General features: G+C 42.6%; 1 protein-coding gene across 4 annotated transcripts in view; it reads left to right on the top strand.

Annotated features, from left to right (window-relative positions):
- Nucleotides 1-14,536, top strand: part of Kcnma1 (potassium calcium-activated channel subfamily M alpha 1) — a 715,240-nt gene that overhangs the window by 408,903 nt on the left and 291,801 nt on the right. For all 4 annotated transcript variants that reach the window (XM_059273863.1, XM_059273862.1, XM_059273861.1 and 1 more), the window contains exons 4-5: nucleotides 10,705-10,798; nucleotides 11,625-11,736. In XM_059273863.1, the coding sequence (XP_059129846.1) occupies nucleotides 10,705-10,798; nucleotides 11,625-11,736 (206 nt within the window). The remainder of the gene's footprint in view (nucleotides 1-10,704; nucleotides 10,799-11,624; nucleotides 11,737-14,536) is intronic.

Below are 14,536 nucleotides of genomic sequence, written 5' to 3'. Positions count from 1 at the left end.
TGTCAACAAGAATGGTGCCCTGTCTCTCCCAGGGTCTTAAAAACAACAACCACCACCCAGTAATAAAACAACCTCAGGATACCACAAACAAAGCTATCACCAGCCATTAGTGACAGAATTCACTCCAGGCTGAGTGTAAGTGTTTCTGATTATTGCTTTTTATTCTTCAAGGAAAAGCAACAGATGAGGGAACTGCTGTTGCCAGTGCCTGATGCTACAGGGCTCCTAACACGAGCACGAGGCAGACCCTTGGCACTGAAGGTCTTTGTTGGGGGTAGACCTGGAGTGGACTGCTCAGGTGTATGTACCTGCGGTTGAGAGGTAGCAGAATTGGAACCGTGGAGTGAGTGAGTTGAGCATTCCCCTCAAAGTCCTTGCAGGTAAAATCAGCGTGAGGTGGCAGTGCCAGAGGCAGCCTCCTAAGGACAGGGGAAAGAACCTAAGTAGCAAGCCAGTGAGTGATCTCCGTGGGTCGGAGTCAAAAATCTGGAGAAGGCTCACAAAGAATTCTTTTGCCCACGACCCATAAGAACAGCTGGAAGTCCTAGTTATTTGCAAGCTTATTATGTGATGAAATGCCAGCATACCTGGTCAAGCTTGCCCTTGTGTACAACTTTTAATATGTACAGAGACCATGTTTTCCTTTCCCAGCCTCTTCAACTTCCTATGCAAGTGTGAGAGCTTATTTGAGAAGCAGTGATACCCAGCTACCTTGAAACTTTTTTTCCAGGCTGTTTTCTTCATGAATGTTGACCCTGGACCATCACTTACCATTGTGTAGTTGTGGCTGCCTATTGGTTGTCACTGTTTAGAGATGATTGCCTATGAACCTCTTAATACATGTGTGGCATTTAATGTCCAGAGAGAAGCCATGGGAACAGAAAGCACAGTGATTTGATGAATACTCTTGCCCTGGTCAAGGAACTTCTTTTCCAAGAGGAAGCATGGGCTTAGCGACCAGTGTCTTACCCTAACCCACCACATGCCAGGCTGTGTGTCTGAGTTCCCAGTTCTTTGTCCTGGCCTGGAGCTTTTTCTCTAGTCTCTGTCCCTGCTAATTTACCTTGCCTAAGCTATCCCATTCGGCAAATAGACCCAACAGTGGAGTTGGGGTCAGGGTAGAACATTTGTCTATGCTGCAGGGCTCTGGGCATGTATGTGCACATGCTTTTTTTTGTGCCCGCTCCCCATACCTACATATAGCTCTTGAGCTCTGTCCTTGAGGGACTCCCCATCTGTACCTGGAATACACATCTGAGTGAAGATCCGTTTAGTACTAATTAAATAATCTCTTTTATCTCTCTCCTCCTCTAGATTAAAGGGGAAATGGCTGGAATGCGTGGAGGTAGAGAAGTGGCTGACCAGAATATATCCATTGTGCTCTCATGGACAATTTAGTAAAAACTGCAGTGAACAGCATTTGTTTGGCAAGACAGTTTTTATGTAATGGCATAACTCTGATTTATTACATAAAAGTTGCTGGCAAATCTGAACACTAATTCCACTCTGGTAACAACTGTGATTGAAATAATTGTAGTCTGTAGTCAAGCTAGAGAAAATAAGCATTAGTGGGATAGGTTGTCTCGGCCATCATTCCAGGACTCCAGCAGTGAAAAAGTACATTTCTGGGAGTGCAGCTAGAAGAGATTATTTACGAAGTGTTTAGCTGCTTCATGCCTTTGCCTCTCCTCCACATGCACATGAAGCCAACAGGGCAAATGGAGCTGAAGGTCTGGGAGGAAGACTGTCCAGCCTCCCATGAGCCACTCATTAAAGTGACTCATGACTTCCACTGTTAAGAAAGCTTGGTTAATTATTTAGTATTTATGACACAGTATGGCTGTCTTTCTGGGAAGATCATTTTCCCATGTTTCGTTTTAAAGTTTATCCAAAATTAATATTCTGTCATGTAGATTCTTGCTGTGTGGTAGTGAGCTCTCCAATCAAGAGCTTACAGCATATCCTGTCGTGTATGTGAATCACGTCAGAGTATCTTATAAGGACTCAGCAATGTGGACATAATAGGGGAAACAGAGCATAGAGATTACTAATCCTCTCAGCTTTCATTGCCTTTGGGGCCATTTTCCATTGACAGTTGCTCTTGTCATTACCACTATTACTTAGTTGTAAATATAAGTATTGTTGATTGAACGCATAGGCAACCAATTTTCTCCTTATAGAAGCCTTTAAATTTTGTGTCCTTATCCCCAGTTTACAGGCAAGAAAACCAAGGCTTGGCGAGGTCATGTTGCTTCAGCAACACAATACAGGTCATAGGTGATACAGCTAGGATCTTGAGTCATCTGTCCAACTTGAAAACAGCCCAGTTGCCCATTGCTGATGAGGTCGACTTGTAATGTGTGTGTTTTGTCTTTAAAATAGTCAGGTGCATTTGCATATAGAAAGAGGGTAAACATAAACCCAGAAAAGACACGGTTCTACTTTTCTTTTTTGTTGCCAACCAAAATGAAGCTTGGGGAGGAAAGAGATTTTTTTTTTTCAATTTACAGATTATAGTTCATCATGAAGGGAATTCAGGGCAGGAGCTCAAGCAGGAACCTGGAGGCAAAAACTAAAGCAGAGACTATGGAGGAGTGTAGCCTACTGGCTTGTTTCCCTTGGCTTGCTTTGCTAGCTTTCTTATATAGCTCAGGCCCACCTGCTAGGGATGGGCTTTCCTACATCAATCAGTAATTTAGAAAATGCCTCTATGACATACCCATAGGCCAATCTGATGGAGGCAGTTCCTCGCTCGAGGTTCTCTTCCCAGATATGTCTGTTTGTATCACATTGACAAAAACTAACCAGCCCAGACATTGCATTCTTTTTGTAGAGAGAATTAAGAAGGCTCTATAAGAAAGTAGCAAGGCTCTTACCACCTGAGTTTTGTGATAACACGTTATCTGTGTATTTCATTGAGAAATCCAGCATGTAAGGAACTGACATGTTTTGTCTCTTCATCAGCAATCTGTGTCATTTTCTTTGTCTCCTAGAAGAATGCTTTATTCTTAGGACTAATTACTCAGGTAGACACCCTGTGCCATGCAAATGCTCTGAGATCCACTGCTGTCACTGTTGCTCTGAGCTGAAGATCACAGAGCACAGAAGGACTCAACAGAGCAGGGAGGGTTCACACACCACCCCTCTGTACGCCCCGTTTATCTCGGCACATTTCAGATGATCTGTGTGTTTATTGCTATTGAATCCCATCTTATCATTTGAGCACTGGCATCATTAAAAGCTGTTGTCAGGAAGATGAATAAATTATCGACCCAAACCATAGCTAAGAACTTCCTGATAAAGCCATTTAACAAGTGGGCTTAGCGTCATGGTAGATCCATACTAGAGAGTGACAAAGAATGTTTTCTATTTACATTGAAACAAATGCAATGCCCTTTAGGAAAAATGCAAAACAAGTGCAATGTCTGAGAAAAATGCCTTAAAATTAAACAAAGAGCCTACTTGATGTAATTATCACTAGCTTTGATCAATCATTGATCAGAGCCCACCTGTCAAAGATAGTGGCCTTAGGAGACACTGTCTTAGAGATGTTCTTCAGTGAAGTCCCAATGTAGATGGACAGAATAGACTTGATTCTCTGTGCTAAAATGGATATAAACTAGAATACTTAGTGAATATATGTCCCACCTTGATATTATAAAATAAACTTTTTGGTTTGTTAGAGTTTATTTACTTCTACTCTCTATGTCTGGGTATTTTGCCTGCATGTATGTCTGTGCACCACATGCATGCATGCAGTGCTAATGAAGACCAGAAGAGGGCTTGGATCCCCGGAAACTCGAGTTACAGGCAGTTGTTAGTCACCATGTGGGTTCTGGGAACTGAGGCCCTGTCTTCTGTGAGAGCAACAAATGCTGTTAACTGCTAAGTCATCTCTCAAACCCCAAAAGATAAACTCTTAAGTGCATAACTCTGATCCAGGTGCTTAAGAGCGGGTATTAAGAAAGGTAAAAAGATACAAAGACTCTAACTTGGGTTGTTTAGGACCTGAGATGCTGTCCAGTTTATAAGGTAATGGTCCACATGGAGATTTAAGCCATTTCAATGATTAATTAGCATCTTGTCACTCATGCTAGTTACATTATTGTTATGAGTTTACAAGATATTTTTTGAGACCCAAAGTTATGTGAATAACACTGATTTATAATTTGGGGTACACTACAAAGATTTCCTTTTCTTTTAAAATTAGTCTTGATAGTGTGGCTATTCGGTACATATATCCTAATTAGCACACAGGAAAGGTGAGGCACTGATTTTGACCCTTACATCCAGATATTACCAAGAAAAAACTTCTCGTTGGTGAGATCAATACTCCCCATTGTCTGAAGATGAATTCTACAGAATCTATGTCTAAATGATGTTATCTTTTCTTTTGCTTTGATTAGATAAAATGGTGAGGAAAGTTTATTAATCTCCCAGTCCATATTAGGAAGGAATATTCAAGGGTTCAAATATTATCAGATTTTACTGTATTCATTTTGCTTGTTATTTGGGGACAGGGTGTTATGTAGCCCAAAGAGTCCTCTAATTCTCTAGGTACCCAAAGATGGCCTCCAACTATTTATCTTCCTGCATCTTTGGGGGTTACAGGCATATGTTTGAGAGAAAGAGAGAGAGACTGACTATGAATTACAGTAGTTTTTAGGAGGATAACTAGAAACCAATTCTACGTAAATATCTAAGTGGGATGGCATTCTCTCTATAAGTGGAACATTTCTGTTTCTGGAAACACTGGAGTCCCAGGGAGGACTTCTGGGGATGATTGACATCCCATATGCCCACCTTGACAGAACAATGTTGGATATAGAGAGGCCAGCTTCCTCTGGATCTTCCTAGAAAACTCCACAAATACATGAAGTCTTGCTAGGGTAGTTTGGCCTCAGCAATCCATCAATCTACCTCCTTGTTTTTGCATGAACCTCTTGGGATGCTCTGTTGATAATGGATACTGTCTCTTACACATCTTCCTTTCCAAGAAGATGGCATTGCATTGGAAAGGTAACATGAGATTATAATAAGGCTACTTGATCCCCATCCCAACTCAACCACTCAGTTATATGAACTTGGAAAGATGTTGAAGTCTCTAATTTTCTATTTGTAAACTAACAATTTTAACAAACACATAGTTTATGTAATCCTTTTGTGAAAATCAAATCCATTAGTATGTGTAAATGCCATACAGTTGAATTGAAGAAGACTTGAGCATGAGCTGATGAGGCACTTTCCAATCCCAGAGCTGTAGAAATTCACGTGTGAGGGGCTGGAGCAATGCCTCAGTGATTAGGAGCACTGGCTGCTCTTCCAGTGAACCTGGGTTCAATTCCTAGCATCCTAATGGCAGCTAATAACCATCTGTGATTCTAGTTCCAGGAGATCCAATGCTATCTTCCAGCCTCTACAGGCAATGCACATGGTCCATAGATATCCATGTAGGCAAAACACCCATAGACAAAATAAAAATGAATAAATCTTTTTGAAGTGTATGCTCTAAAATCCATTGAAAAGAAACTAGATGAAGGAAGATCCGTAAGGATACAGATTCTCTGTATACAAGGATACAAGTTATCTAATGAGTCAGGCTTTTAGGCTCACTGCTAAGGATGTCTGCAGTTAGAACACAGAAAGACAAGAACACTTGAACAGGTCCCGGCACAAGCACAGATTTAGAGTTGGCAATATTTGGGTCTCATTCCTGAGGGAACAAAGACATTCCCTTGTGGGTAGCAAAGGGTTTAACCTAAAGCAAATAGCAAAACAACAACAGCAAAAACAAAACAAAAAAAAAAAAAAAAAAACAACGTAGAGTGGAACTTGAGAATAAAGTAGGTTTTGGAGTTCTTCACAGCTGGACTCAGACAGAAGGGTCCCTAGTGCTCCATGAATGACATCTTTTAATTAGATTAATCTAGCAACATTGCAGCAGTGAGCTAGATGAGTAGAGTGTGCTATCATTGAGCTTATTGAATTGATTTATGTCTGCAGTGCCTTGAATCTGACCTCTGGTAGTCCATAATCCTGGTGGAGATTGGGAAAGCCCCATTCAATTTTAAAAGGAACTAGCCTTCAAGAGTAGGGAGAATTTGAATGTTAGAAATTACTGCGCAAAGTGCTACTTTGTTTCTCCACTGGTCCCTTCCCTCTTAAATCATCTTGAATGCTTGTTGCGTTCCTAAGCTGCTTAGCATTTCCTTATTCCCCATAAACCACCATCCCCTTCACCCCTTGTCATCTAGACTTCCTCATTTTCCCCTTCTAATCTAGAATTGAGAATGTGCTCTCTGATTGTTAATTGGAATGTCCACTGTCAAAGCATATAGGATGCTGTTGTAATTATACCCCTGTATCTTTTTAGCCCTTTCCCTCTTGTCCATATCTGAAACTGAAAATATCTGTTCAAAGCCTTGATCTTAGTTAAGTAGTATGCAATGAGCTAAGTAGTATGCAGCTGGTTGTCTGAGGACAGGCTCAAACTCCTAATCATCTCTGTTCAGGTCTGAATGGGAGTCTTCTTGAGCAGTGGTACCTGTAATTAGTGCGCAGTTGCTAGGAAATTCTTCCAAAGTCGTGGTTATCAAAGTGGGGTCCCCAGACAACAGTGTCAGTGGAATTTGGGAGATTGAGGAAGAAGCTAAACGTTAGACCCCCTAACCCAGAGTAGTGAATCGGAAACTCTGGAGCTGAGGCCCAGCAAGCTTTAGCAAAGGCCTCCAGGTGCAGGCCAGAGTCCGAGAACCACAGTCTGGAAGACCTAGACTCATGCAGTCAAAGGCAGGAGGTAGAAAAACAGAGTTTGGGGATATGAGGCGAAGTATGGAAGCTCAGAAGGGTCAGTACTTCCCCCTTCGAGATGACGCAGGATTCCAAAGGGTGGCCTTTGGAAGGAGAACCCAGGAAAGCTCTTACCTTGTGCTTTGACAAGTTCCAAAGCCAAGTTCAGGAAGTTCTATCTATCGAGTCATCATGCTCAAGGGTACTTACAGGAAATTTTATTGTTTAGTGGATATAGAAAGAGATTCATTTTCATACAGAGTATCTTATTTCCTCTGGAGACAATGAATGTTAAGCATTTGCTTTCAAGAAGTTCATATTTCAGCCATGTCCTATTGCACCTGCCCCATCAAAAGGAACTTTGTAGTGGGGATCTTTAGAAAGGTCCTCAATCTTAGATTTCTCATCAACACACTAAATATCCCCAAGGCTTCAATATCACACCCAATCCGTATAGATGGTGGGAACCTAGGAAGGAAAAGTCCATCAGATACAAGAATTACATCCTCTATTTCCCCAGTTACTCATGAACTAGGAATGAGTTAGGGTTGGCCAGATTGCTGCTATCCGAGTTAGAGCTGGTGTCTTCTTTCTATTCTTAAGCCCTCCACCCCCAGTTGGCTTTGCATGTTCACCTAAAGCCTTTTCTGATGTGGGCATGCCTCGTCAGAATGGCAATCTAAATTTAAGAATGTGACTCAGAGTCATTTTCTTTTGTGGTTTTAAATAGAAGCCCTGTTTCCCTGCTGCTGTCTGCGGATGTAGACAAGGAAACTCTGAGGCTTTGCACAAGACAGAAGAGGCGCTTTCATTTCAGTTTTCTCCTGCAATGAGTAATCACCACCAAGAGAAAGTCTCTTGGGGAGAAAAATAAATCCTGATAGGCCAACCTTTTGGTTGTTGAGTTAGGAATTCTCTTTTTAAAAGATCAATGAACTCCATGGGTTGTTTCCATTTGGGGAATGAAATAATGGGGCTTTGGCATCTCCGCTCTGTGGTCTCTGATTGTGTGAGAGCATGAACTATAGGCACTCAGAGGATTTATCTCAGAAGGGATCCTTGATAAATAGTTCTGTTGGCACTTGAAAAACCATGCAGGATGTTGTTCCCAGTACTCCCATGGCAGGGCAAAGTTGCTGAAAGGGATATAAAATACATTCCCAGAATGTTCCAATTCCACCAAAGGTCCCAGAGGCTCAGTTCAGTTTTTGTCTCAGAATTTCCCACCTTTTGCCCCTTATCCCAACGTTGTCCATAGCTCAGGATGTGTTTTTGATACCTTGCACCTCAGCTAGAGGAATAGCCACTCAATAGCAGAACAGCTTGTTTTATTGTTTTTGCTCAAGTAGAACTCTGTGAACGGTAAGGAAGGGATGATTAAGTCAGTTCTAAACTTTGAACAGCCGATGACAAGGTCTATTATGTTTTCTGTATTACTTTCTATAAATGGGGGTGGATTGTTGACATATGGTTTCCAACATGGCATACTTTAAACCTTTTCAATGTTGCACTTAAACATTGTACAATATGGAAAGGTCAGAACAAAAGAAATGACCAGGAAATCAAGGAACAATGGAGAAGAGTTGCTGTGGCCTGATCGTTTATACTTCTTTCAATATCTCTTCCCATTTATGTTGAGCAAAAATAACCTCAGTGGCACTAAAATGCCACCTCTCTACCACAGTCCAGAAAAATCTTTTCCAAGAAACCCCTAAATTAATCCACAAACTCTTGGAATTAATAGGCACTAGAGAACTCATGAGAGCACCCAAATGCCACCCACATCTCCATCGATGAGTATTGGGAAGGCGATATTGAGCTTACTGCTTGGTCTTAATGAAATAATTATGGATGTTCCTTGATGAACCTGGACCCAAGGCTTTCCTTTGGTTCCCTTGACTGTGTGTCCAACAAAATAGATGACTATAGACTTTTAATGCAGAAGCCAAGTTCCTGCTAGCACAATGGTGCACGTAAGTGTGATGTTTGTTTACAAACTCTTGCCTCCTCACTCACTTATTCTCTTACACACACACACACACACACACACACACACACACACACACACACCACTTAATTTTCAATAGTGTATACTGCCATTGGCTCTCTACTACAGAGACACATACTGTCAACTTATGGTCTTTGGGATCTGTAGTAGGTCTTTCCTGTCAACCTTTATGCATATGCACATTTTAGGAACACACTGTATTCTTGTTCTTGGCAATACCACACCATAGCTTAAGAACTGCGGACATGTCCCTTGTTAACTACAGGCCCTGGTTTTCATTGAAGTGCGTGCTGCGGGTGGGGTGGGGCCACAAGGACAATCAAAGGACAGTGGTGGGCTGCTCCCTGTAAGCTGTATTCCTGCCTCTCTGCGGCACTGGGCTAACCAGATTCCAGTCTGTCTCCCCTCTCACTTTTCCTGCCTTAGCGAGAACTCGACAGTTGTCATTCCCTTTGGGAAAGGACCATTTTCTATTGCCTTTGTTCAGTCTGCTGACTTTGTAAAAGCAAGAATAGGTTACCTGGCCTTTGTGTGTGGAGGGTTGTCACGTATCAGTGGTTTGCAACACGACAAGGGGCATGTTTGATTTGGAATCCCAATGAAGAATGGGGCAAGCCAGTGCATGTCACATGACTGGGGGTTCCCATAGACTGACTTACTGTGCCTCTGAGTGGGCCCTGCATTCCCAGGCTGCACCGATTCCTGCCTGTTGAACAGCCAAGCATTACCCTGACTGAAGTACAACTATACTAACTGGTATTGTATGCATTGATTTCTAAAGTGGCAATGCTACTCAGAAATCTTCCCTGATGCACCTCTACAGCTCCCTCTCTCTTGAGGGGAGAGGTCCATGTTTGCTTCCCATCTGAAGAAGAATGGGGGGGCTCTCCATTCTCCCTTCCTTTTCCTCACCTCACCATCTTATTGTTCCTGCTTCCATTTGCTTACAGGCAGCAGTATGCTGGAATTTCTTTTATAGTATTGAGATGTTTGTGAGATTTTGATGCTTCCCACCTGGCCCAAACTTTGGGACTGTTCACACAATGATGCTCTGATCAGTTTGCTGTGGGAAATCTCATGGAAGCCATGTACCAGTTTGTATAGTGGTACTCTTTAGAACTGCCGACTCTTGAACAAAGGAGAGTGTGCTGGGGGTGCGAATTGGCTGCTTGGCACACACACACAAAGCCCCTTAACCTGCATGCCAACTACAACAACAAACAAAATTAACCCTTAGAGTACTGCTTCCATACATTAATTTAATGGTCTTGAATTTTATTGTTGAACATTGCTTCCTTCCCCAGTGCAGAGTACCATGCAGGAAGTCCATGCTTCGTCTAGCCAGAACAGTAACCAGGATCTTCTCCTCCAAAGCTCTCTTGAGATGCTCCTGGGTCCTTTACAAATCTGCTAATGGCTTTTATAAGATCGAGAAGTAACTGCTGGAAAATGGGCTCCACTTCTAATGGGCTGGAGGGCATAGGGTCTGAAGTTTTAGCCTTGTCATGAGTCCTTTTAACCAAAGAAATCAGTTCTTTAAGGGTTAATGTGAAATCAAAGAATTTGGTAGTCCTTCCTGCTTGTCCTTCCTCCAAGGAGTCTGCATGATCCTCTTTTGAGTCTTAGATCAACTGTTGAATGACGATTAAAAAATATATAAATATATATTTAAAATTACCCCCCTCCCTCCAGCAAATAAAAGAACCAAACACTGAATGGTTGAATGGAAAGCCCTTTGGCAATGCTTGCTTGATGGTCACAAGGGGTAGAAAGACCAAATGTATTCAGCGAGCATTCATTTTGTCCTCTACCCTCCCCCCACACCGTTTCTCAGCATTGTGGAAGCTGGAACGAGGTTGGCCTTGTCTTTTATTTACCTCCTGCTTTTTCTTCTTCCCATCTACTAGCCCAATAGAATCCTGCCAGAATTTCTACAAAGATTTCACATTACAGATCGACATGGCTTTCAACGTGTTCTTCCTTCTCTACTTTGGCTTGCGGGTAAGTTTGGCCACGTCGCCCCATAGGTACCGCAGTGGGGTGTGAGGCTCTGAAACTCCAGGATAAAATGCCACCTGTGACGGCTCTCCCAGGCAGTGTGACGCCTGAGGTCTCCACGGTGGACAAACACACCTGCTTTCTGGTTTGGGGGTCTGTGGGAAAGCCCGTGGCTTAGCTGGGCATTTTCTGAAATATGTGTGTGTTTTGGTTCAAGGGGGGAGGGGTTGAAACAAAGATACCTTCACTGACTCAGTGTTTCCCAGTCCTCTCTGTTTGAACACCAATGTGGTCTTTGTATGAAAAGGTACATTGGAAAAAAGTGTCTTAAGCTCGCCGATTTATATTTAACAGTGTTGAGACTGCAACTATCAGGTCCAACCAGGAGTGAAAGCTGCTGGGCTTTGAGGGTCCATACTAGATGGTGTCACGGAGAGTTTTGTATGGAAGTGCAGACGTGTGCAGACATGTGTGAATGCACATATATGTGCTTTATTCACGGTTAGATTTACATTAGAAAGACCAAGGAAAGTGAGATTACTCAGCCTTCTCCATGAGGCTGTCAGGAACCACAGGAAATAACGTTGCCTGATCATTCTCTGAGACGAATGTGGCATATAGTCATTTTCTAAGAAAGGTTGTATATTCATCCAAGCCAGCTAGTGACTGACGTATAGGAAAATATGAGAAGAGCAGAACATCACCCTCCAGACCCCACAGAAACCCAACACTTATCCTTTGACAAAAAGGATATAATATATTAAGTGCTGACACCATGCTTCTCGTTTTGTTTTTCTGTCTTCTTTCTCTCCCCCCCCTCCCCCCCCAGTTTATTGCGGCCAACGATAAGCTGTGGTTCTGGCTGGAAGTGAACTCTGTAGTGGATTTCTTCACCGTGCCTCCCGTGTTTGTGTCTGTGTACTTAAACAGAAGCTGGCTTGGTAAGTCGGCTTCTTTGGCCTCCTCACTGGCTCTTAAGGGAGGGTGGGTTAAGGACATAGGCTGTAGGGAGGGTCCTTGGGCTGGGCTGTCGCTATTGTGTCCGACTATGGATGGGACTCTTGGAACTTGAGAACTGGATGGAGACAGCCCAGAAGGATCTGCCGAGGTAGTGCTTGAGACCATAAATGTTATCCTTGTTGAAGTCCTGTGGTCCTCACCGTCACAGCCAGGACTTCTGCATCTCACAGTTCTGTCACTTGTCACTCTGCAAGTGAGCCTTAGGACTGGTTAGAGGAGCCCCCGGGAACAAGGCCAGCCTTCCGAGTACTAGGTTCTGGTGTCCCAGAAGACCTGCCTACCAGAGTTGGTTCTGTTTCCTGGTAGGGCCTATTTATAGTTACAAGTTCTTGGATGAGGCAGATCAAGGTGAAACATCTCAAGTCACTGGTATCACAGGCTACTCAACTCCCTCTCTGGGGAGGGGGGAACGTTCCTCGGTGCTAGGCTCAGCAGGGCACCCCCGGGATCAAGACTAGGACAGTAAAACCGTCAAAACTAGCTCCTAGAATGCTTACATTGATAGTTCCATGTTCTTCTCCAATGCTGTGTGTAATTTTTAATTAACATAAAAATATTTTTGCCTCCATGATGTTGACTGAGGAACAGGCCAAAACATAATTTGGGAGACTTATTTGAGAATTTTCTCTGTCTTTACTTTTAGAGGGTTTTGTTTTTGTTTTTGTTTTTTCATTAGTGGTGGTGGTAGTTTTTTGGTTTGGTTTGGTTCGGTTTCTTTGTTTGTTTTGATTTTTGATGGTCATGTGGGGAGCAAGATTTCATATTTTTCACAAAATAACATACGCATATTGTAACCGCTGAAAACTTTGAAATACCAACAAAGGAAACAGCAGGCATTTCTTCTCCTTTCGTCCTTCATGGAACACCCCCCCCCCCAATGCCTAGAGTTAACAAGCTACACATTTTTCTGCAAGCTCATCCCACACTACACATAAACAAATGGATGTATACTTGTAGTCACACATTAGAGGGATGGTGATGTTCCTATAAGAAATTCTTTTAAATAACTATATCCCTTTGTAATTTAGCTCTTATAGTAACACACGGTAGACATCCCTTCAGCTCTGTAATAAGGGAAATTGCATAGCCATTTGGGTAAAATTCCGTTTTCTGCTGGCTTTATAGTGGACCTAGCCATAGGACCTAATGGATCACCTGGATGCTTTCTTTGCCATTCTGAACAATATTTTCATAAACACTGTCATCCATATATTTGTGAAATTCCATTTCTATAGATAGTTCCATATTACCAGAAGAGGAATTGCCAAGTAAAAGAGCATGAATAATTTATTTTGTAGACATTGTTAGATAATGTTCTAAAAATATTGTGTGGAGATGTACTCGCATCGTGCAAGGCGCTGGGTTTTAAAACAACTGTCATATATTTAGAGCATAAGCACACGTCTCTAATATATTATATATCTAGTGGTTGCCTGCACACTCTTCGATGCATGTGTGTAAGTGCACCTGTGTGTGGGGATATCCTTAATTAGATCCCAATCCCTGGGCTTCTCATTGGAATCGTATTCACTTATTGCTGAGTGGAAACATCTCTTCCTGGCTCTGAGATGTGCCTGCTGAGGATGGTTTTCTAGACAGTATGCCAAGATCACAAGAGCTACATGCAAATGTGAGATATAGTCTGAGTATGTCTGTGAGCTGGGACTTCCAGCTACCTCCTCCGAGCTGCTGACTGGCCTTGTGACCTGGGGTCTCTAGTTCCTTCATTTAACCTGGGAAGGGCATAGATGGAGGATCCTGCTTTATAGTTCCTGGAAGGGCAGAAATTAGGGACCTACAAAACCTGTAGATGATGCAGTCTGGTGGGAAGCATCAAATTAAAACTGAAAACACAGAACACTGGCGTGTTGGACTATGAAATAATAATATTATTATTATTAATATTAATAACCACAAGAATCAAAAGAATCAGTCCACTCTTGTAGAAGAAAATACCTTTAATGAAATACTTTTGCTTCTCAGTAACTGCCCTTGAGTGAGATTCCAAACCTTCCTGCCTGCTGTGGAGAAGTCCTTCAGTCTAAAGCCAGCTCCAGGAGCTTCCTCTGCCTGACTTAATACATAGGTTATTACTCTGGGAAGCAACCATTGAACTCATGAGTCACCATAGAAACAAGTGAACATTCTCAGGAAACAAGCCTCTAAAGAAGGAAAAGGACCATTAGTTGTGAGCATTTCGGGCAGTTTTGTCCTCATCCTGCAAACTGGAGGAACATTATCTTTACTGACTGGGATTTGGGATAAGATACAAGAGATCAGTCTACCCAAAAGCTACACACACTTTTGAGGGTGGAGGCAGGTGATATTGCTGGCATCATGGTGATTAAGAACCAGAGGGAACGCCAGGGCCTGTATCTTTTTCAGTGCACCACCCATACCCTGTTGCCATTTTAATCATCAGTATAGGCTTGCATATGGTATAATAAAACATATATACATTGAGTGCATATGTCATCTAAAGACTCAACAGTACAGTCAACATAACAGTGATGGGTATTCAAATCTTCAGTGTGGGTCCTACTGCCTCTAAACTCCATCCACTCCATCTTCAGGGCAAACCTAGGGGGTAGAAATTGTTAGTGACTCCATGTTTACAGATCAGGCACCTGAAGCTCACAGATGCTGGCTCTCTTGTCCGGGTTCACACAGCCTGGAAGTGTGGGATGGGCAGTTTATCCCAGTCTGACTACTCGATGTCTA

The sequence above is a fragment of the Peromyscus eremicus genome, chromosome 9, assembly GCF_949786415.1.
Source record: "Peromyscus eremicus chromosome 9, PerEre_H2_v1, whole genome shotgun sequence".
Lineage (NCBI taxonomy): Eukaryota > Metazoa > Chordata > Mammalia > Rodentia > Cricetidae > Peromyscus > Peromyscus eremicus.
This window is presented reverse-complemented; position numbering and strand designations above follow the sequence as displayed.